General features: G+C 39.0%; 1 protein-coding gene across 1 annotated transcript; it reads left to right on the top strand.

Annotated features, from left to right (window-relative positions):
- Window positions 1-4: 4 nt before the first annotated feature.
- On the top strand, window positions 5-24,433 carry LOC101861148 (probable ATP-dependent RNA helicase DDX27). The gene is made up of 21 exons (XM_005105553.3): window positions 5-122; window positions 3,132-3,209; window positions 4,858-4,953; window positions 5,289-5,379; window positions 5,935-5,996; window positions 6,706-6,795; window positions 7,221-7,326; window positions 8,201-8,374; window positions 8,976-9,126; window positions 10,358-10,457; window positions 11,594-11,735; window positions 12,401-12,537; window positions 13,028-13,126; window positions 13,871-13,953; window positions 14,683-14,777; window positions 16,123-16,332; window positions 17,276-17,343; window positions 17,846-17,957; window positions 20,078-20,195; window positions 22,404-22,475; window positions 24,327-24,433. Exons 1-21 carry the CDS (start codon window positions 27-29, stop codon window positions 24,343-24,345), a joined length of 2,199 nt encoding a protein of 732 aa, XP_005105610.1. The 5' UTR covers window positions 5-26; the 3' UTR covers window positions 24,346-24,433.
- Window positions 24,434-24,766: the final 333 nt, after the last annotated feature.

Here is a 24,766-nt window from a genome sequence, read left to right as displayed (position 1 = left end):
ATTTGTCCTTGTTTCGTTCAAACAAGATGGCCGCCTTAGACGAGTTCGGCATGATCAAGACGATCGAAGATGAAGATGAAATACCAGTTGAGAATGACAGCTCAGATTCTGACGATGAACCGGTTTGTTAATGGCAGTTAATTTTAGTTGATAAAACTTTTGAGCGTTTCTATTCCTTTCCAACCAATTACGAGGATCTACCTTTCGCACAACTTTCTGTTTCTCATTCTCAGCTTCTTGCACGCCGTTTGTTGTTGCTTAGTCTAGTCTAGATTCTACTTTCGTTCTTGAATCCGAAGCATGTTGATGACATGCCGTTAAACGTCGAAAAGACGCATCTTTCTGATTGGCTGCTAATTTTAGGGCTGGATTGAACTTTAGTGGACCCACCGTGTTTATATTATTAAAGCGCTCTAGGCAAACAACGGACTGTACAGTCCATCCATGGCCCATGGGTCCTAATCTACTGCTACGCGAACTAGATATCTAGATCTAGATCTAGAGTAGGCGCACAGCTCCCAAAAAGAACACGCCTAATTGACCTTGGCCTTCCGTTATGGTCAGTACAGGAACTTCTTGCAAGGGAAAGAAGACAAGGCAAGGATAGAGAAAGATGAAAAGTGTCAGAAAAGAGCTAGATCTAGAGCTGTAAACATGGTACTATTGCGCACCCAACCAGACGATATGTTGCACCAAACCAGAAACCTTGCGCACCAAACCAGACACACGTTACCAAACAAACACCACCACAGCATATAGAAATTTTAAACTGCTGTTACAGTAATGCGCTACACCGTATAGAGAGGAAGTTTTTCTAACTTCTGGTGAAAAAATCATGAAGATCGACCTGTAACTTCCAGAGATATCCACAAAAGATCGCTTACTGTATATCGCACCACAGGATGTACTCTAGTTCCCAGCGACGCGAGGCGGAGGGAGTGAGGGCTGCGAGACTGCCCCGAGGAACCAAGGCGAGGCAGAGTGAGTGAGGGCTGCGAGACTGCCCCGAGGACCGGCACGAGGCGGAGTGAGTGAGGGCTGCAAGAATACCAAGAGAGAGAGAGAGAAGGGGGACGAGACAAAATTGTAAACTGACCTGCATTATCATCAGTCTTGAAAATCATCCGAATCATTGAAGAGATCAAAGTCTGGGATATCAAAGCCTCGGACGTTTACCCCAGGAACAGGTGCAGGCCACTTCTCTCTTTGAGCCAATTAAAAAAATGTCCTCAAAATTCGGTGGCGCCCTCTTCACAAATGCGCACCCTTTGCAAACAGAGTTACCCTACTTGAGTTTAAAAAATCAAAGTGAAACTAGCAGGTTTTTGAATAAATTTCGGAAGAACGCTTTTTAAAAAATGGTTACGCTGATAAAAAACCTCTTCCGGAAGAAAGGGTGATTGTTTTCTTCGTTAAATTTGACTTTAGAATGAAAGGCGAGAGGTCATTAAAATAAAAAAAATCCAAAACTCCGCACTGGACGAACCTGAACTGCTGATGAACAGCTGTCGATCTGCGCACGCAAGGAGGTGCTATTCCTATTCTTCTTCTGGAAAAACGAAAGAGAGCTTCAAAACAGACTGCAGAGCCATCTGAAGCAAAGAGCGAACTTCCTGCGGACACTTTTTTGGCTGAGTGGCCCATCTTGTTATTTACCATCTTTGATTTATTGCTAAATCTAACAGGACCGCAATTATACAGTACAGGAGTGCCCAACAAACTGCAGTAGGCTGTGAGTCACTGTAGGCCCTATTATGTGACGTGATGCAGATCACACATCATATAGCCACTAAAACTGTCGCAAATCAATTATTTTCACGGAAATTTCAAAGTTGACTGCAAAACATCAAATTATATAAAAGACATTGCCAAAACATGGGGAAAAACACATAGGCCTAGATCTAGATCTAGCCTACATCTCACATTGGTGTGCATAAAAAAAGGCCAGCTCTATTTCTCCTAACGGTTTACGTTCTCGAGATTTGTTGGTTATTTGCAAATGGAGTGGCCTGTGTGTGTGTATAAGGTGTATAGTCAGGGGTGGACATTAACGACTGCCCGGGCAGGTAGAATGGCTGCTTACTTAACCTGCCCGACAGGACAAATCATTATTATCACAAGGCAGTCTTTGTAATTTGTTTTTGAGTCTTCTCTTAATGCTGAGAGAGGTGGCATCCATCGATGACATTGGAATGGCCTGCCCTCAAAAGACTGATAAGGAGAATGTGAGAGGCCAAGTGAAGGCCATTAACCACCTGGGGCCAGTTACTTGTTGACCCAGAAAGACAGGAAGACTTCAGAAGCGTTTTACTTCTAGTTAAGCTCCTGCTCACACTTCATTTTTCCACAGCTGGTGTAAAAAGGGGGGTTTTCAGCATTGAAGCAGATCAAATCTGACTGGAAGGCAAAGCTCAACACATATGTCCTGTCCAATTTGATGTACATATGCATTGAAGGGCCAAGTGTTATGAACTACAGTGCGACACTTGCCTTGGAAAGGTGGTGGCAACGTGATGACAGAGCCAGGAGAGTAGAACAGACATAAACACATCATGAAGACGGGGAATGTTTTGGAATTTCTGTTTGGCCATAAAAGTTTTTAAATGAAATATTCAATGGTAAAACAGATTACATCATGGACAAGCATATCAACACATCATTTTATTATTTTATATCACATGTCAGTACTGTTTGCATCTTTTTTCTTTCTTGATATATAGACAGTCTAATGGTTTTCATGTTTGAAAACTGGCAAGTTGACTTTTCTACCTGGCAAGTAGATATTTGTGTTCGTTGCCCGACTGTATATAGAACTGCCCACGTTCAAGCTTATCTGTTTCTTTGGCTTCTGAAATGCCTAGTGGGGAGCGCAAAGAAGAATGCCTGGTTAGGCAAAGTCAGAAAAAGTGAAATGACACTATAAATTCATTTATATACTATATTATTCAAGACTATACAATGGCTAAACTAGTTAGTGGAGATCTTGGATATATATATATATATATATATATGTTTCTGACAAAAAAAAGTATTTACTGTCACCTGAAACACCAGAGCACTTCTTCGCTGCTGTTGAACTGATATTAAAATTCATAAAATCCATAACGAGAAGAGTCTCTTTTTTTTCTCAGGTCTCTAAAAAGAAACGGAAGCAGAACAGGAAAAAGACACTCTTCAATTCAAGCTTTTCGTTCGATGAAAAGTCAGCTGTGAGTTATTTTAGAAATGTTGCTTTAATTATATGCTGAATGTAGAAACATGTCTTTACTTTTTGTGTGTAAGTTTCTGCATGTTTGGGTGAGAATGTGTGAATGTTCTCTCGGGTGTGAAATATTCATCATGAGGGGAAAGTGGGAGGTCAAAGTAAGTGTCAAGTGAGACAGGCTGGAATAGTATTACGTTCAGAAATAAATCATGTCTTTAATACATGTGCACATATGCAAATTGTTCCTGTCGTGAACAAAGCTGATCTTTATTATTATTATTGATTACTGAATGAAAATGTCAGTCTTGTAAAACTGAAATGTAAAATATTATGTGAAGTGTTTATTGTGTTGTTTTTGCCTGCAGATTTGATTGCGAGCCAATTAACACAGCTGTCATTGACTAAATCTTTTTGTTGAGACCGTTGCACTTTAGGAGGTCACCCTCTGCTCTGACAAACAATAGAAAGGTTCACAACGTAGAACTGAGTTTATGTCACACTTCGAGAGATGTAAAATAGTACAGTCAAACCTGCTTTAACAAAGTTATGGGAATCTCTCCGCTCCCCTTTTGATAAATACCTGCTCTATAATGCATCTGTCTTTGGTGGAAATTTTCTCAACAGGAAAACAGAAAGAGAAATTCCTTCTCTTCAGAGGGTTTTGGTCTGTCGAAGAGAGAAAATGCTCTTCCTTGATTTGAAACAAAACTCCCAAGTTTTGCTCTATTGGTTCTAACTCTTTGTGCCATGCCACCAGGCAAGGAAGGAAGGAGGGGTGCGGTTTGGGAGTAGCCCCAAGTTTTGCAAATGGTCAGGGTGGTTAGAGCGTGAAATCTCACCAATTCTTGTGAAAGTGTGTGAGTAGCACTCCAGCATGGAAACTTTCCTGAGTAGCCAGAGGTGTGAAATTTATTTGACTACTGCCTGCCACCCTGATCATATGGCCATTGAAGAAAAAAAATTACTCTAATCATCATTATATGTAAGGGAGGGGCAGCATCTCATCAGTTAATTGTACTTAATACATAAAGGGGTGGAGCTGAGGGTGGAAATGAGTGAGACATTCAATCATTTCTCTTTTAAATTGATCAAACAGTGGTCCTATGAGATGCAAGCACTGGTGGGGACGGATTAGTAAGATTGACATATAATGCCATTATTAGAGAGGCTAGGATAGCACATATGAGGTGTGAAGTTTTAACCGTTTTAAAAGTATCAGAGATCCAAAACTGGACTTATATTGCTTCCAAGACATCTGAAGTTCTACAATCTCTGTGTCAGTGGAAGTTGTTATATGTTAGGAAATTCCGAAAAATGTAAAGACATAATAATAATGTAACGTGATGGGTTTGAATCCGGTCAGAAGTCAATATTATGTCCTTGGGAAAGAAACTTTACACAAATTTTCCTCACTTCACCCAAGTGGGAATGGGTACCCGGCTACAGACACAAAAAGATCTTGTCAGTTTGTTAGTGTTTGATCGCGCACAATCCACAGCTTGTACTGTATGCTTCCCACGACATCATAAAGCACATAGAGCAGGCTATAGAGCATTGATATGCGCTATGTAAATGCAATTATTATTATTTATTGTTATTTTGTATTTCAAAAAATTGTCAAGACTTCTAATATCTTATCGTCTGACTTTCAGCTGTCTACTGCACCCACTTTTAAGCTGAAAGCCAAGGGACAGTCCAGTGTCTCAGCGTTGGATGACAAAATTGCAAAAGTTCGCAAGGCCAAACAGGTAGATAAATGCTTTTTTTTATTTTTCTGTCCTTTTGTTTTATTTCCTTGTGTGGAATGGTTGGAAGGCAGGACCTATACAGTACCTATAGGCACTACGTCTTTACCACCTCTGTTCTCTTTCTGTCAGTACATCTTGCTTTATTCTGGCACTAAAGGGTAGTGGCTTTTTTTTTTTTGGAAATGAATGTCTAATGCTGTTGTCCATAAGAACCGATTTGTACTCTATGTAAGTTGTGATAAGTCACAATCATATGATAGTTCAATGATTTCTATTTTGTCATGGTTGTAAGTTTTAAATCTTTTTTTAAAATAAATTATCACTTATTGTTACAGCGGGACAATGCATCGAAACCAGAACTGAACGATGAGGACATGAGTGTTGAAGAAGATGATTCTTCGGATGAAGATGCTGAAGCCAAGAGAGGTATGGCTTAACTTTTTGTCTTCTTACTCAGGACCACTGGTTGTAAGAGAAAAGGAAAACTGACTCCACCTTTCATGTGTTGGCTTGTGATTTGAAGTTACCTCATGGAAAATTAGGTCTGTTGGCATCAGTTTCCAAATAGCAGTCGACAGTTACACTTTTCTACTTGTTGCTGCCGTAATCAGTTTGTTTTGAAATTGCTATTTGATCGTCTAATGAGATGTTCTGTTTCTCTGTCCATGTTGCTATTATCGGAATATTTGGCTTATTTAAAATAAACAAGAAATCAGCGTGTATTATATGGTCGCTTTTAAGCACAAGGGGGCTATCCCGAAAAATGCTGTTTTGAGAAAATTGAAGGTAAAGTTGTCACAGCTGCTAGGCCTAGGCCTACACACTGCACACTTCCTGTGGCCCGGTAAAAAACCGTTGATGTCGACTCCTTCTTAGTGCCGGTACTGACACCTCCTTCAGTAGAACCGGGTGTTCTGGTACTGGATACCGATACCTGCCCATCCCTAATTTTCATAAGGATTTTCTTTTGTTTCTTTTCAGACCTTATCAAGACAAAAGGAGATGGGAAGAAGAAAAAGAAGAAAGGACAGGAAGGTGAAGAGGTAAATTGGAAGAACAAAGTCAGTAATGTTTCCTGAGATCATATAGGACTTTAAGGGTTAAACCTTATAAATTGAAGGGGTAAAGGGTTCTATCTGATCACGTTGTCGAGGAAAGGCTTACAATACAACCCGCATGCTGACAAAATGAGTTATTTCTTGGATTTTAGCCATATATAGACATGGACATGTCAAGTTGATAGGTTGGTTTTTACAATTTACTTGTATGAAATGATAACATACATGTTAAATTTGAAGAAAATAACATTAGTTTGAACTGTAGAAATTTGATCCCTGTGTCTATTTTCTGTCAATATCTCCATTCACAGATTACAAGAAGTAAGTTATCTTGTAATCACACTTGAGATTTAAAACGATTGTACCTCTTTTATTCCCATATCGTCTAGGTGTTTGTTGATCATAATATCATACAAGTGTAAGCAATGAAGCAACAGACAGACCTGTGATTGGGAAACATAGCACCAAAAAGGATTAGAATAGCTTGATGTGTCTTCTTGGATTAAAAAATTATTTTTTTAAAATTTTAGCATGCATTATGGTGATGTACATAAATATTTCTCTGATTATTTTTTTCTTCACTTATTTCATGAATCATATACTTTTGTTCTTCTTTCATTTCAATTGACTTGGAATACAGGGCAGAGAGAAAAACCATATGTGTCTTAGTCGTGGATTGTTGTTTCTTTTCCAGCAGGCAAAAATTGAGTTCTCAGAAAGCGTGGACACGTTTGATGATAAAGTTGTGTTTCAAGACATGAACCTGTCGAGACCTTTGATCAAGGTAACTTGATACTAAGTATCATAAAAGCTGTTTCCAGTAAGGCTCCTGTGTTGATCATGTTTGTAAAATGTGAACTGGAGTTGGGCAGAGTTGTTTAGTTCATGGTATGTTATCCTGGTTTTTGCCAGGAACACAGTGGGGAATGGCAGTGACAGTAAATCACTTTTTGTAACACATCTGTAACTTTTATGTTATTATACCTAAGTTACTTGAATGATATTGTATATCAGTAACTTGTATAATTTATACATCAGTAAGTTTTATTCTTTTTTAGAATGGTAACTTTTATGACACTGTATGTCAGTAGTTTTTGTGATATTTTACGTCATTCATTTTTATAGTGATATTAATTGTGTTAGTAATTTTTGTTATACTATACATCTGTGACTTGTACAATATTATTTGTCAGTAACTTCCAATTACAGGGATTATCCTCCATGGGTTTCGTCAAGCCAACCCCCATTCAGGCAGCGTGTATCCCAGTGGCTTTGCTGGGACGTGACATATGTGCGTGTGCTGTCACTGGGTCAGGTGAGGCGGTGCTTTGATAGCTCATCATCATCATCCGGTGCCTTGCCAACTGGCATGGGCGATCATGGACCTCCATTTCCATCTGTCTTGCGTTGCAGCAGTGGTGTCTGTTGTTCTTGCTGCTCCTGGCCATGTTGTTGTCTTGTCCAGTATCTTTTCCCTCTGTCTGCCTCTGCCTCTCTTTCCATCAAACTTACCTGTTGTTACAATATTCTCCAATTCTTCTTTCCACTTTGTGTGTCTGAAGAATTTTGCCTGTCGCTTTTGTATATTCGTCATGAGCTGTCTTCTGCTATTTACTCAACCAAGACTTCTTCATTTGTTTTTCTAGCTGTCCATGCGTCTTATGAACCACAACTCTGTCGCTTTGATAGCTACACACAGGAATTTTATGTTTCCGTTATAACAATTTTCTTTATGTTTTCAGAGTTAAATTAGCTGGTTTTAGTTATTATACTGCGTTTTGTTTGGATTTTAAAGAAAAAAGTAATTGTTAACTTTAGATTGAATCGGAAAGAGGTAGGTGGGGCACTTTGTCCCTTGGGGACATCATACTGGAAGGAAGTCTTTCAGATCGTAGCAGTGAAGAAAAGTTTCCGGGCCCATACAAGAGTGTGCCTTGACTTCCTGCATTTCAGTCAATTCTTTTGCATATTATGACTTAACAAACATGTTCTGTGTTTTATGAATTTTGATAATGTGGTGAAACTTACTACAGGTGTCTGTGGTGAAAGAGATTGGTGGTTTGCTGTTGCAAGCAGAAGACATGAGTTCATTTACAATCTTGAAACTAACTGAAAAGAACCGTTCCCCCAATAATAGGGCCTGTGTCACCTTCCCCCCCCCCCCCCCCCCTTTTTTCCCCCCCATACAGGTAAAACCGTTGCTTTCATGCTACCAATTTTGGAGCGCCTGCTGTATCGTCCAAGGGCAACGGCCTCGACACGTGTCTTGATCCTGGTCCCGACCAGAGAGCTGGCCGTACAGGTGCACACCGTGGCTCGACAGCTGGCTCAGCACTCCAACATTGACATCTGCCTGGCTGCAGGTACGGTCTGTGGGTGGTTGACGGGTGCTCTGGTGTGGTTTGAAACAAACATCTATCGGCGCTCATATGACCTCATGAAGTTGCGAGCGCCGTAAAACCTTACTAAAACTAAAAACATTCTGATCTCTCCTCCTTCTTTTTTATGTTTGTTACTCTCTTGTAACACCTCTAATCTTCGGCACTTATATGACCTTATTGTGTCGCAAGTGCCGTAAAACTCTTACTAAAACTACTATAAAAAAGCAGGTACGGTCTTGTTGGAGTTAAGTGACTGAACGTTTATTATGTTAGCCCACTTCTCTATTGCCTGCTTTGTAAAGAAAAAAGTGTGGGGTTTGTTTTTTTGAAAGTACATTTGTGAGTTTTCAGCTAAATTTCTCTGCATACCAGGTTATGGGTATGCTGTTTAATGTTTTTCCTTGATCTCTGTCATGGTCTCCTCCTAAAATAAGGGACATGATTGAAATGTCAAGATGTTCTATCCAAAATTTTTGCTTTAGTGGTTGTTACAGTTTTTCTGCCAAATTTCATGACATTATTGTTGTTGTATGACAGGTTTCAGTTTTGTAAATAAACGTAATGACTGCCGTCCCCGTTTCAGGTGGTTTGGACATAAAGTCACAGGAGGCCATGTTGCGATTGGGTCCAGACATCGTTATAGCCACCCCGGGTCGTCTGATCGACCATTTACACAACAGCTTCAGTTTTACTCTGAACAACATTGAGATTCTGGTGCTGGATGAGGCAGACAGGTGAGTGGCTCGGCCTAGTGCCAACAGCGAGCAGCGTGTATTGTTTCTTAACTAAATCTGGGGAATAAAGTAGAATGCTTACTACAGAATCTTTCAGGAAACTACCAAGTTCACAAATTCAACCAAAAAAACAAAAAAACTTTTCACTTGAACCCTTTTTGTTTGCTTCCTGAGAAAGAGCTCTTGATTCTAAGAATTATACTTTTTTAATTTAAAAAACGTGTCAAATAATCGAAAAGTTATGAGATTGTAATGGGCAGCAAAATATGGATTACCCTGATATTTTTCTAAAAAAATAGACCACCATTCCAGTTTCTGTAAAATATTCAACCGCATCTCAGTAATTAAGGGAATAAAAACTTTTATGAGCCCTAACACTTTGCATATTCAAAAATAAATTAAAGAACCCCAGAAACTTAAGCTTTGTAGTTATTTATATCCTTCTTTTAAGTGGAGCATTGGAATGAAACTAGGTGGCCATGACTAGAAAGTTGACCATCAGCTTGCCATATTTACTGACTGTTTGTCAAGTTTCAGTTTTTTTATCTAGAAATGGTGCTGAAAATAAAATAAAGAGATGCTGTAATTAAAATGTATGCATTTCTCTCGTAGTGGGCACTACCGACATTATAAAGTTGGGCACAGTTTTCTTGTTTATTGATAGGGTTGTGTAGCAAACAGGGGCATGCCCTAGATGGGACTAAGAAATGGTCAGTTGGAATGGTAGGAGTCATTTTGAGATCGCACAATCCTGTGGTTGGAACTGACACAAACTGTACCAGCTGTTTTGACAGTTAGTTATTTAAAAGGTAAGGCATTTTGAGTTTAAAGTTCATCACTAGTAGTACTGACTTACGGAAATGGAGAGCCTTGAAAATCCACAAACAATTCAAGTTCAAGAATGCTTGGTTGGGGATTCGAACCAGTGTCATCCACACCATAGTCTAGCTCAGTACTGAGACATGGGCCCACCCTTGCTGGTTGAACACTTTCCACCCACGCACGCAACACTTATCCCCGTGGACCAGGATACAGGTGCGGTAGGCCTACACGCTATGTCACACCGGCGCGGCGTCCCGTGGGGAAAAGGGACAGCTTCTTACCGTCGCCGATCGGCGTCCCATGGGGGCAAAGTGTTAAACTTTATATTGAGGTGAGGCTGCTGGTTGACACATTGTAAATTGTTCCACTAAAAGGCTCATTTTTGTTTCTTCTTTGCTTCCCTTCACAGAATGTTGGATGAGTACTTTGCTGAGCAGATGAATGAGATCATTCGACTCTGTGCCAGGCAAAGACAGACAATGCTGTTTTCCGCAACCATGACTGAAACAGTTAGTGATTTTAGATTATTCCTTAAACAGTCAATACTAGTATTTTTGAGGATTTGTTGTATGTATGCATTCTCATTTATTGAGGCCTGTATTTATATAGAGTCCCCATTACTGTCAGTTGGTTTTTAATTGTATGTTTAGCTGTCTATCCCTTCTTTGTGTTTTCTTCATATTGTGTGGGGGTAGGAGGGGGAATCATCCCAAGCTTAATCCATGATGCCAATTCTTACTGTGTTTAGATTCATTGAGTGTTTGGTAAGAATAGGAACTGTTCATTCTTCCCAAATCTTTACCTTATGTTTTCAGTGCTGTCACTCATAAATGTCTGATAGATCTACACCTTTTTTTAGCAGCAAGGACATCACAGTTTTGCTTACCCTAGGATGTTTGATGATTATGCTACTCTGATGTGCTGGTCTCCTGATTTGTTGGGGGGGGGGGGGGGGGGGGTTGGTCTTTCCTTTTTTTTTTCTCTTAAAAATTTTGGTGTTGTACTTTTCTCCTGTTGTGTTCCCTCCAAATGTAGCCGCTGTCTTTCTGATTGGCTGTAGACTTATAGTCTGTGTCTTTGTTTGCTTTTTGTTCACTGTAAGATTTGTCAGTGAGAACTTTGAAAATATGAGTTTTTTAAAGAGAATCATAAGATGCTCTTTTTAAAAAAATGAATTGTAGATGATTCCCTGTCTCTGAATATGGCCTCTGTACATATGTTATATTACCGTCTCTGAATATGGCCTCTGTACATATGTTATTACCTGTGCTGTATTTTTTTGAGCGGGTTATTGGAGGGTGTCGCTGAAACATGTTTGTTGTCTTTTCTTCTGTTGTTTCTGTCTTTGTTGCTTTCTCCCAGTACAAAATGTTGGTCATTGTGCTGATATGCTTCACTTTAATCAACTAAACAGGTAATTTTCTGAAGCACTTTTACCCCCGTGGGCGATTGGCGGGTGCTCTGGTGTGGTTTGTTTCTTTTTTCCTATCAAAGTCAAACATCTGTCGTCCTTATCTCCCCTTCTTCTTTTTTATGTATGTTACTCTCTTGTAACATCTCTAATCTTCTGGTGCTCATATGACCTTATGCAGTTGCGAGCGCCCAAAAAATCTCTACTATAACTAACTAACTTTTGCCCGTCCAGGTCCAGGAGCTGGTGGCAGTGTCGCTAAAAGATCCAGTGAAGGTCTTTGTCAACCAGAGCACAGAGGTCGCCCTGGGCCTCAGACAGGAGTTTGTTCGTATCCGGCCGAACCGAGAGGGAGACAGAGAAGCAATAGTAGCTGGTGAGTGGTCGGGAGAAGAGGATATTGTGCAGCCATTTTTCCTGTAGGGTCCATGTTTTGATTCTCTTTATGTGTCCATAAATTATGAAAAGTTTAAGTAAGTGCATTCCTGTTTTGTGTGCCATTGAAGGTTGTCATGACTTCAAAATGTATTCTTCGGCTATTCCAATTTGCACTGTCTCTCTCCCGAGGTGGGTGGTTGGCGGGTGCTCTGGTGTGGTTTGCTTCTTCTTTCCTATCAAACATCTATCGTTCTAATCTCCCCTTCTTTTTTTTATGTTTGTTACTCTCTTGTAACACCTCTAATCTTCTGGCGCTCATATGACCTTATGCAGTTGCGAGCGCCGTAAAACCTCTACTAAAACAAACATATCTCCTGAGAAGCTTACTTTGTGGTAACCTGTAAGGGTCACATATATTTTCAGTTACAAAGTACCTATTCTTAATTTTTAGTAATATACTGTTTGGTTCAACTATGGTATCCTAATTTTATAACCCCCTGTCTATTTCTGTGCCTTAAACTGAATTTTCAGTCTTGTCAATTAGTATATATATTCAGAAAATAATGTTCTTTTGGGATGTACAAAAAATGAAGAGCAGATTTCTTCATGATGGAAAAGTATTTGCTTTTATCAATGCCCATCCCCCCCATTGTGTCTCCACAGCACTGGTGTCGAGAAACTTCTGTGACAAGTGCATTGTGTTCATTCAGACCAAAGTGCAGGCCCACAGGATGCATATTTTGCTGGGTCTGTTGGGCATCAACGTTGGGGAACTGCACGGGAATCTCTCACAGGCTCAGGTACGTCTGTTCTAAAATTCTATCAAAATCTTGATGATATGGAATATTTATCTCACACAATCCATCCTACTGTCCTTTTATCTATACCGGTTACATCTCGTGATGGCAAAGAATAGGAAACTAAATTGTCTGTCATAGTCACTTCCTTTGATATTCTTCATTCTCTCTCATTTTTCATTATCAAGGAATTATGGACGGGTCGAACACATTTGTCAGTCCCAACATGTTCAAGATATCCATGCTCGACTTTACATCTTTTCGGGGGGGGGTGGGGGGGGGGGGGGGTCCATTGTAGCAGAGAATGTTGATGAATATTTCATAACTTTGCAGGAGTATTCAAGTTTGGATCATCGATTCTTCATAAACTTGTGGTTAACATTTTCCAATTTTGTTCTTCAATGTTCTTTTGTACATGCAATCAGTTTTCATGTCCCACATACACTTTGTCTTTGTTCATGAAAATGAAGAATGTTCACAATTCCTATTTCAGCGTCTTGACACACTGAAGAAGTTCAAAGAAGGTCTTGTTGATGTGATGTTGGCCACAGACTTAGCTTCTCGGGGTCTAGATATTGAAGGAGTGAAAACTGTGAGTGAAGTGAAAAAACTTCAAGTTTTGAATTGTCTATCAAGTATTTCTGTCATGGTCAGATGCATTTTTCAATATGCTTTGAAGTTTGAAATCCCCTTTTTTTTAAAAAGTAGGCCCTATGGATTATTAATGTCTGAAAAAAATTGTCCTGTTAAAGAGTAATTGTCTTTTTTTTAAGGGTATGGATTATTAATTAATGTCAGAAATAAATTGTCCTGTTAAAGAGTAATTGTCTTTTTTTTTAAAGTATAGATTATTAATTATTGTCCAAAAAAAATTGTCCTGTTAAAGAGTTATTGTCTTCTTTTTTAAAGTATAGATTATTAATTAATGTCAGAAAAAAATTGATAGCCATATATTTTTTGTCCTCTATGACAAGTTTGGTCGTGGCATAAATTATAACTTGCTACCTCAATGGAATTTGCTTAAACGGACCATTGTTCATCTGAAAACAGTGGGTTTTTTCTTGTTGAACAACCTCTCTGAACAGAAAACTCGACTAAATTGGAGAAAATCTGGAAGTTCTATGGGTTTCTGTTGAAGCCGACTCCATTGTATTTTTTTGTGTGTGTTTGCTGTCATCTTTAAGTTTGTGGAAGGATGTAATGTCATGTTGTTCACCTTGGAAGATCTGGTTCAGTTCAGATGTCATTCTCCAGTGCTTGATGCATTCAATTTTTTCAACAGCTGTGTAGATTTTACTGCTTTCTCAAACTGACTCGCTTTTTTGTTGTTTTTCAGGTCATCAATTTCACCATGCCAAGCACTATAAAGCATTACATTCATAGAGTTGGTCGAACTGCTCGAGCTGGTAAAAGTGGAAGGTAAATATGCAAGTCTTTGTAGTGGCTTTGCAAATTTTACCAATATGTGAGATGTGCTGACAAAATGAGTTTCTTCTCGCAATCCAAGAATGGAGATATTGGCTGAAAATCGACACTGGGATCAGATTTATAGATTTTCAATTGATGCCATTTTGTTCAAGTTTACTGTGTCTTTTACTATTCCATGCTCACAAATTGTACAAACTTCACCTATCAAGTTGATGTACCAATTTCCATAATGCTCAAATCCGAGAAGTAACTCATTTTGTCAACACACCTCACATATGTATGCAAGTTCACGGTGTGTAAGAAGCATGAATGTAACATTGTCAAATACATAGTTAAAGTTATTGGAAAGAGGTTAGTAAGCGTGTCTTCCTAACATTCAAGAACAAATTTTTTGCCCTTTAAGTCCTGTTAAAGAGTAATTGTCTTTTTAATATCATTTGTAACTAGCCAAAAAAATTATTGGCTTCTGAAAATCATATAGTTGATGGTTTTTAACGCCCAGGGTTTGCAAATCACCAAATTTGTGTTTACTGTTTCTGTCAATGATGCTGAACTTGATTTATAAGTTTGTATTATATTGGAAGGAGAGAGAAGGTCTGATTTCATGCGTTTTAATGTATTTTGCCATTGATGACTAGATATCGAGTAGGAAAATGTAATTTGTCCATTTATAGAAATAGATGTGTGATTCCATATTATCATTGGCAACTCCATCCACAGGTCAGTGACTTTAGTGGGAGAAAAGGAGAGGAAAGTGCTCAAAGAGGTGGTCAAACAAGCCAAGACTCCGCTCAAGACAAGGATTGTGCCTCAGGGTATGGTTATACATGCTAAGTGAGAATGCCATGACGACCTCTTGCTTTCCACACCTCTTTTCCGGGAGTGTCAAATCAGTTTCTTATGCTTTAAAAGTTTTTCAAGTTCATCAACTCCTTTAAAATAACATCTTTTTGTAGGTAATCTCTTGAAAGATAGTAAAAAAAAATTTCTCGGCCTAAATGGCCAGTATCAGTTTCCCCAGGGAGAAGAAAAATAAAACAGATGATTCTAGATCACCTTTAGACCGGGTAATCGTCCCAACTCTGATTTATTCCTCTGTACTCTGCTTAGGTTCTGTTGAAATTTGAAAATATGTGAGGCAGCGTGGTGGAATCAGGCTCTCGTCAATTTTTGGGCATGTAGAGTTATATGTATCATCCTAAAGCTTGTTCACTTTTCTTTATTAGGATGAAAAAATATCCGTTTATCTTGAATACAAGTCGAGATATTTGAGAATGAAGGAGGTGGGGGTCACCTGTTTTCAAAGTAAAATTTGTGAAAAAATGGCCACCAAAGATTAGTTATTTCCTTAGCTTAAGAGTCGATGGTAGCTGAAAATGTACATCTTTTGTGCCTTTAATCAACGTTTTTCAGTAAATTCAACACAGAAATGAGTTCTTTAATGGCCATAAAAGGTATTGAGCTCAAAAAAAAAATTTTATAAAAATTTACAAACCTGCAGAAAAATGCAAGTTTCTTCATTTTGATTATTTTGCCGAGAGCCTGATTCCACCATGCTGCCTCACATATTGTATGAAGTAATAATAATAATAATAATAATACTAAATGCTTCTATATAGCGCCTATCCAGGCTCTACAGCATGTCCTATAATGCGATTGACAACTTTTGTTACTTCGGCAGACCCTGGGATACTCAGAAACATTCTCTGCTTCATTATTTGAATGTCCTAGAGTCTTGTTCAAGCATAGCGGAAATCAAAAGTGCAATGTCTATGCATAAATGAAGATTTTATTTATGTCTTTATCTGCTCTGTTCACCTCAGATTTCTCATTTATCTTGTATATGAAGACCACGAAACATAAACTAATAGAAAGAGTAGTTTTTGTCGTGTGATCTGGCTCAAGTTAAAATGCGAAGCGTTATATTTATCTGAAAATCAGAATTTACAGAGTGGCCAGGGAAGTCGGAAATTTTTGTTTAGGTCGGATAAGTCGGATTTTTGTCTGAAAAATTTTGTTCCTATGGAAATTGTTGGATCAACGTCGGCAATGTAGGGAAATTTGAGGAAATCTGTAATTTTACAGTCTTTCCAGGAAATAATCCTTTTTAGGGACTTAGAAGTTTTAAAAATAACATTGACATTATGTTCCTACCTTCAGAGATTGTCAGCAAGTTCTGTGACAAGATTGCTGACATTGAGGAGGACATCAAGAGCATTCAGCAACAGGAGAGAGAGGAAAGTCACTTACGCTCCGTGGAGAACCAGATGAACAAGGCTCAGAATCTGTTGGAGACCAAACAAGCTGGAGACGAGGCCCAGATCAAGAGAGGCTGGTTCCAAACACACAAGGAGAGAAAGGAGGAGAAGGGTATGGATAACACTTGTTTTTCTTTGTACGCTGTTGTTTTGTTTTTGTTCATGTTTGTTTATATATTGTTAATTAGACAAAGGTACTGATTTTTTAAGGAAGCGAATACACCCCTCCACACACACACAGACATGCATACACACACACACACAAACACACAAAGACAAACACACATACACATACACCAACTCTCACACACACTCACAAACACACACATACACATACACCAACTCTCACACACACACACACAAACACAAACACACAAAGATAAACACACACACACATACACACACGCTCACACACACACACACACTCACAAACACACACATACACATACACCAACTCTCACACACACACATAAACACACACACACATACACACACGCTCACACACACACACATACACATACACCAACTCACACACACACACACACACACACACACACACACACAAAGACAAACACACACATACACACACGCTCACACACTCACAAACACACACATACACATACACCAACTCTCACACACACACACACTCACAAACACACATAAACACACACACACTCACACACACACACCCGTGCCCACTGTTGAACCTGCTCCAACAGCTGCCTGTGCGAGTCAGTCTCCCATATAAATGACAACTTCCCATTATCCCTCTTGGGTTTATGGCGCTGTCCTAAATATCCACCTGTCTAACGACAATTATTTATCTTCTCGACAATCCCCCCCTCCCCCTCCTCTGTGCTAATATTTTTTGCCACAGACGCTCGCACGCACACACATGCACACACACACACACACACACACACACTCACACACGCACGCTTGTTAATCACTCAGATGCTGTCAAATAATATGGAAAACAAAACCAAAAGATAGCTTTAGTTGAAAAAGTTGGAAACATGACTTATGTTCTGAGTGGTCGTTTCCATCTCTTTCAGAGTCTCTGAGATTATCTGACAAGTCTATGACCAAGCAAGAGCTGAAGAAAACACGCAAGAAACTGACGGTAAAAATTTGAATTGTCTTCCTTTTCCAACTTTTTACTTTTTTCGTATTTTGTGGCAGACTTTTCTGGATTTTCAGCACAATTGTCATGTCAGACTTGAAGCCCTTAGGAAATATGTTGATGACATGGGTTTCCGTCTAGTGAATGCATCTTCTCCTTTAGTCATATTTAGGTCTGAGAAAACACCTGATACCGGTACCACAATATTTCTGCCTCTTCAAGATGTTTCTGACATGCATATTAATTTGTTATGTTATTGCATGAACAGTGGTACGTAATCTGTTGTCCAGATTAATTTTTTGTCTCATCTCCATTAAATGTAAGTCAATACCAGTGTTGTAGAACAAAGACCACATCATTTTGCCCTCATTGCCTCAGTCTTTTCAAATTTCTACAACACTGAAAGACTGAATGGGACCAGTGCTTGCACATTTTCAAATGATATTTGGATATATATTTTTGCTGCTTCAGTCAGATTTTTCATTATCTTTGTCTCGTGTAGGCAGAGGACAGGGTCAAGTTTGAGATGAGCAAGGCACAGCTGTTGGGTATTCGAGCTGCCAAGAAGACCCTCAGAGCCAAGCCTTTGTCAGCATTCTCGGATGCCACGTCTGGTAAGTCAGTAAGAAAGTAAACCTTCTGAATCAGCCTCTCAACTGCAAGGGTTTAACAATTTGGGTGTCGCCAATGGTTCTTTATACTGAGTGATATTACTCTGTGGTATAATGAGGATGTGAGAGGACGTGCATGTGCTCACTGTTCATCATATCCAGACTTTTCCCCCAATCTCAAGCACCACGGTTTCGATCACGTGTATGCCGATTTTTTTTTTCCCCTCGTCTGTTGCGCCGGATTTTTCTAAAAACTTACTCTGTCGCGGGAAGCACCCGTTAAACTTTATGTTGACAGGAGCTGTGAGCACTATTTCCTGAAATGTTGATGCCAGATTTGGTAGTTGACTCTCCCCAAGTTGTGTTGGATCTTTGCTCGCATGTGTTATTTCAACTATAATGGGATTAGTATCGATCTGGCTTTCCGACTCGGGGCATTCTTAAGATCTACTTTAGTTTTTTTTCCACTCAGAGTTCTCCGATAATGGCCGGATAACTTTTCAATTGCGACATTTTATGATTATTCATAGTTCTGCTGTTACTTTCAAAACAAGCTTTGTCCGAACTCTGATTAATCAGGCCTGTCATCCAAACCCGTCGTCAATAAAAACTGTTTCAATCACTCGTTCACATCACGTGACATGACTTCGGAGTGTGAGTTGCACGTGTCAGGAACTGTCTGTTGACGTGGTCTACTTAAGTTCTTGCACACTGGTTGAAGTTGAAGTGTCTTTTGGGACCTGTGGGGTGGGGGTTAGACACTTGGACTAGGAGTGCTTGACGTGATAATTCAGGATTTACAAAAATAATGATAACACACTTTACTTTACTTACTTTTCAGATCCAATGGCCATCTGGGTTCTAGCCCTTAGCCCTTTGGCCTGTCGATATAGCAAAGAATTTATATGTTATGATAACACACAGGCCGTATACATCGATATGTATGGAACACCCCAGGAAAATTTTTTAGTAAGCTTGGCAATCACCTTGGTGATTTGTCGTTGATCCCGATTTTTTTCATCAAATCCCGATCCCCCCCCCCCCCCCTCCAGGTCCTAATTTTTAGATTTCACAAAGTGACAGGTCTGCGTATCAAGGGTCACCCTGAATTTTATGACTCAGTGGCCCTTTATTGTTAGTATTTGAAGACTACTGAATTAGTGTAAGAGTGAAGCTTTCACTTTCTGCTTATCATAATGTTTGTAATTTAATGTAATGGTATTAGTTTGGTCGTTCATTGTTCGTCGGAATAGATTGGCATGTTCCGGTGTTGTCAGCAAGCTGCTGTCAACATAATTTCTGTATTGCACTCTTTTGTGTTAATGGCAATTTGACTGGTGTAAACTTGATCTGTCACTAAATGGATCTGAGTCTGAGGTTTTTTTTACACAAAATAAAAAATAAACGAGGCAAACATATGTGAGACAGCGTGGTGGAATCAGGCTCTCATCAAAATAATTAAATCAAAGATATTGGCATTTTTCTGCCCGTTTGGCTATTTTTATCAAATTTTTGTTTTTAAGCTAAACAGCTTTTATGTCCATTTAAAAACTCATTTCTGTGTGGATTATCCTGAAAAACGTTGATTAAAGGTACAAAAAATGTAAATTTTCAGTTTTCAAGGGCTCTCGCGCATTGAAAGATTCCAAGCTTTGGCGGTCATTTTCTCCCTTATTTTTCCTCTAAAATCAGGTTACCCTACTTCAATCAAAAATATTTCGACTTCTATAAAAAAAAAAATAGATGGGCACTTTTTTCCCCGAAAGATAAACAAATGAACAGGCTTTAAGATGACATCAATAACTCCACATGCCCAAAAATTGACGAGTGCCTGATTCCACCACGCTGCCTCACAAATGGCTTCTTTTTTTTTTAATGTATCAATTTCAATCTGTGCACTTAGAATTTATTTTCACTTGAATGCCCCATTCACAAGATCACAATGTTCTGTTCCCCATGTCAGTAAGTATTGCTGACTGTCAATTGTTGTGTTCCCCATGTCAGTAAGTATTGCTGACTGTCAATTGTTGTGTTCCCCATTTCAGTAAGTATTGCTGACTGTCAATTGTTGTGTTCCCCATGTCAGTAAGTATTGCTGACTGTCAATTGTTGTGTTCTATCAGATGGTGCTAAGAAAGGAGGCAAGAAGAAGAAAAAGGCAAACAAGAAACGTCCAGTGTCTGGATTTGAGGACGAACTGGCTGACATTGGAGCTTCTTCTGTCAAAAAGTTCAGAGCTGGGTAAGTCCCTAAGGGCAGTCAATGAAAGTACAGTCAAGCATGGATGTTTCAAATACGTTGGGGTGTGACAAATATGTGAGACACTTCCATAGTTCAAGTAAAACATAACAGAAAATAGAGAAAACGTTGAAGAAAATCAAAGGATGTGGCTGTGGGAGTACAATGGTTGTGAAATAAATCACTGCCTCCACTTTGAAAAGTAACCAATATGTGGCGTCTAGTCCAGTGGTTAGGCCACCTCACTCGTAATAGTGAGATTGCAGATTCAGGGGTTAGTGAAGTGGTTTAGTAATAATAATAATAGATGACATTTATATTGCACTCAACCCCAATTAAAGTACACAGGCTCTGAGCGCTTTACAATACGGTACAACGTACAACAGTACCATAAAACGTTGTTCTGACTAAAAGAAAATCACTCCAAATATTCATCTTATTAATTTAAAAACAGAAACGGCTTCAGCTGACATTTGAATGTATCAAAAGATTTGATCTCTCTTAAAGTACTTTGTAAAGCATTCCAGATCTTGGGGCCTTGGTATTCAAATGCCCTTCCACCCATTGTTTTAAGTTTCATAGATGGTAAAATAAATTTCTTTTTGTCAGCTGATGACCTTAAACTGCGAGTTGGAGTGTACAGTCTTAACAGATTTGATAAATATGATGGTGCATTGTCATTCAAACATTTGTGACATAGGGTGGCCAACATTGTGGCCATAGGAAAGTACTTGACAATAACGCTCCCATTTGGCTACGTCCTGTCGGAGGTAACAGCAGTGTGTGTAGCACGCTGTGCAAGGGTAAGCCTGGTAAGCTCTTGTAACCTTGTACTCTCAATGATCATGGGTGTTTTTTGTTTTTTTTATAGTAGAGGGTTTTACGGCGCTCGCAACTGCATAAGGTCATATGAGCGCCAAGGGCTGGGTGTCAACAGAGAAGTCTTTACAGGGAATCAGACTTACACTGCTCACCTCTCTAGCTTCAACAGCACAAAGTCGGCTTCAACTATCAAGGCACCCCCAAAATAGCAGGTCACAAGAGAGTGACAAACATACAAAAGAAGTAGAGGAAAATGGCAATAGTAAGGATCGGGAAAGAAAAAGCAGCAGTTCCCTGATCAGGCACAGTTATGAGCGTGACATGAATCAGCCCATTTCCAATTCTACTATGCTTGAACGAGAAATGTCCCCCCTTTGGGAATGGCCTAAAGACACTTCAGTCAGTGGCACTGCCCCGGGGGGTGATAATGGGTGTGTTGTTTTCCGTCATATGTGCAGGGTTATTGAAATTCAAGACAATTGTTAGGGACAATTTGAGATGAGCTTTTACCTAGACACATCGGAATGAGTATGAGAGACTATTGTTCTGCCAGTACCAAGAAACTATAGTGGTTTAGTCTGGGAATTGTTCAAGCTGTCCGTGAGTTTGCGTGTTCAGGTTACCTGTGCTTGACTGCTTTTCTTAACGTTTGTTTGATTTTACGTTTAATGCAAATGATCATGATTGCTGTTGTCCTGTTGTGCCGAGGAGTCGAGATGAAAAAAATGTTGTTTACATTTTTGTTGATATCGTCACATCCTTGCTTTGTGGCAGTTTGTTGTTGTGGCTTCTGTGTATTTGTTCATGCACAGTGGGTATTTTTTTGTAGACTTCCTATTTTCTTTCCACTGTTGCTTAAAATGTTTTTTCCTTTGAAATGGTAGTGTTTATACTCCATGCTCTAGCATAAACTTTGAACTGCTGTTAGCTATTTAGACTCTGAAAGAGTGGAATGTAAGTAAATTAAAAATAGGAAAAAATAATGAATACCGTCATTTCAGTATTTCTGTGGTACCAAAAAGTGATACATATTGATCTGAAATAAGAAAATCTTTGAAAACAGAAATTGTTTTAATGTCTGAGTGTTTAAATGTGAGATAAGTATACAATTCCTGTGAGAGATTGTGTGATGTGTGAAGACTTGTCCCTTTATTTACAAACTCAGCCTCTTTCATGTTGATATTTTTTTTTCAGTATTTATCTATACAAATACTTCGGGTGCAAAGGAATTGTGAGTATGTTTTATGTACCGGTACCAAAAACAGAGATGGGTGTATTGTAATGGCACAATGGTATATTCGTCATATTTTATATCAGAATGTCAATTGTCATTGTTTAAAAACTGAACAGCACCTGTTGACCTCTTTTTCGCTCTTCTTTTTTTCCCAGACCTTCGTTCAAGGAAAGAAAAGAAGCAACAGGCTCTTCTAAAAAAGCCGTGCAGCAAATTGGTCGTAAGAAGTGAGTACATCAGATTCGTGAGTTGTTTTGTTGCTTTATATGCTGTGTGTTCATGTGGCCGTCATTATTGAGCTGCAGTGTCCTCCATATATATATATATATATATATATAATATGGCTGTCAGTGCCAAGCTCACATTGTTGTTCACATTGTACTTTATGGCATGTGTACATATGGCTGTGAGTGGGTGGCAGGTGCTCAGGTGTGGTTTGCTCCTGCTATCCTATCAAACCTCCATCGTCCTTATCTCTCCTTTTTTGTGTGTTTGTTACTCTCTTGTAACACCTCAAATCTTCAGCACTTATTTGGTCTTGTGCTGCAAGTGCCGAAAAACTCTTACTCTTACAATAACTAAAACAAATGTGAGGCAGCGTGGTGGAATCAGGCTCTCGTCAATTTTTGGGCATGTAGAATTGGTATCATCTTAAAGCTTGTTGACTTGTCTTTATTTGGAAGAAAAAAATATTATTTATCATGAATACAAGTGGAGATATTTGCGAATGAAGGAGGTGGGGGTCACCTGTTTTCAGAGGTAAAATAAGTGAGAAAATGGCCGCCAAAGATTAGTTATTTCCTTAGCTTAAGAGTCCGTGGTAACTGACAATTTACACTTTTTGTACCTTTAATCAACGTTTTTCAGAAAAATCCACACAGAAATGAGTTCTTATGGGTATGAAAAGTTCTGAGTCAAAAAAACAAAAATTTGATAAAAATTCACAAACCTGTGGAAAAATGCATGTTTCTTGACTTTGATTATTTTGATGAGAGCCTGATTCCACCACGCTGCCTCACATATGGCTGTCAGTTTCAGTTTAAAAAGCACAGGAAGGAGATCTTTTTCTGTGACATCTACGATATAGTTCTTAATGCCATTTGTACATGTGAGTGTCATATTGAGTTGAGGACGTACATCCTGTATGACAGAGGACTGTTTACTTTAGACATAAGGTGTTTGCATCCTTGACCTGTGAACTTGCTTGTGCCAACATGACAGGTGGGTGGTTGGGTTCTTTTTCCTAGTTCAGTTTTACCCACCCCTGCAGAGGTAAAGTGGGTGGTTGGTGGGTGCTCTGATGTGGTTTGCTCTTTCTTTCCTATCAAACAGCTATAGATCGTCATTATCTCTGCTCCTTCTTTTTAATGTTTGTTACTCTCTTGTAATATCTCTAATCTTCGACACATATATTTCCTTATTGTGTAGCAAGTGCTGTAAAACTCTTTCTAAAACTAAAAGAGGTTGAAAAGAAAGGAGGGGTTGCACTTTGCTGACAGTAATGACATCCTGATACTTGTCATGGAATCAAAAGTTAAAACAAAAGACCCACTGCTTGTGCTGAATTCCAAATCAATTCCTGCCCCAAAATTGAAATTGTTAATAACTTAGAGTACTTTCAGAAATGGTGAAAACCACGGGTTCATTCTACTTCTTTTCTTTCTCTCTGTCTTACTCTTTCCTTCACGAAATAATTATTCAGCCAATGTGCTTCTCTTTGCTCAAACTCCATCAGTTACAATAAGATGTGGATAGTAATTACGGCTTCTGGTCACCTTTTGCTTATTTGATTTGAAACACATGGATCATGTTGTTTGCATTTTGTGGGATGAGTTAGTTGTTGGCTTTTTGAACCACATGCCAAGCTTTTTACTACATTTTTTTCTTTGGGTTTTGTGATAGGAGATAGTTGTCTGCTTCTACCTGCCTAGCTTTTCACATTATTTTTATTTTTATTTATTTTATTTTATTTTATTTTATTTTATTTTTTTTGGGGGGGGGGGCGAGATAGTTGTTGGCTTTTTTTAACCACCTGCCAAGCTGTGTACTACATTTTTTTTCTCTATTTCCCCCCTCAGGAACAACAAGAAAAGGTGATGGTAGCAGTCAGAGGAAAGAGACTTTTGTGTTGTTATATGATATGTGAAATATGAAAGAATTAAAGAAATGAAGCCATATATATATCAATGTATTGGCCTGATGTTCTTCCTTGTGTGTCTTTTTGAACACAGAAAATGATTCCTTGATTCTTTGCTACAGAGGATCTTTGATGGGTCTGTCTGAAGTCCTGTGCTTTATGAGGCTATCCTTGATTCAGGACCCCTGTGACTTTCAAGACACTGATGTTGTGCAAAGTTGGCTTTTGTCTCAGCCACTTTGTCTACATGAACTGGTGCTGTACTGGTAAAAAACTGACAAAGGGGGGTATCTCTGAAGTTGTCTTGGCTCTCCTGCATTTATTCAGAAGCTCCGCCCCATTACACTTTGCCATCATAAGGCTCATATTGTTACTAAAAAC

This window comes from Aplysia californica, unplaced genomic scaffold (assembly GCF_000002075.1).
Source record: "Aplysia californica isolate F4 #8 unplaced genomic scaffold, AplCal3.0 scaffold00477, whole genome shotgun sequence".
In the NCBI taxonomy this organism is placed as follows: Eukaryota; Metazoa; Mollusca; class Gastropoda; order Aplysiida; family Aplysiidae; genus Aplysia; species Aplysia californica.
This window is presented reverse-complemented; position numbering and strand designations above follow the sequence as displayed.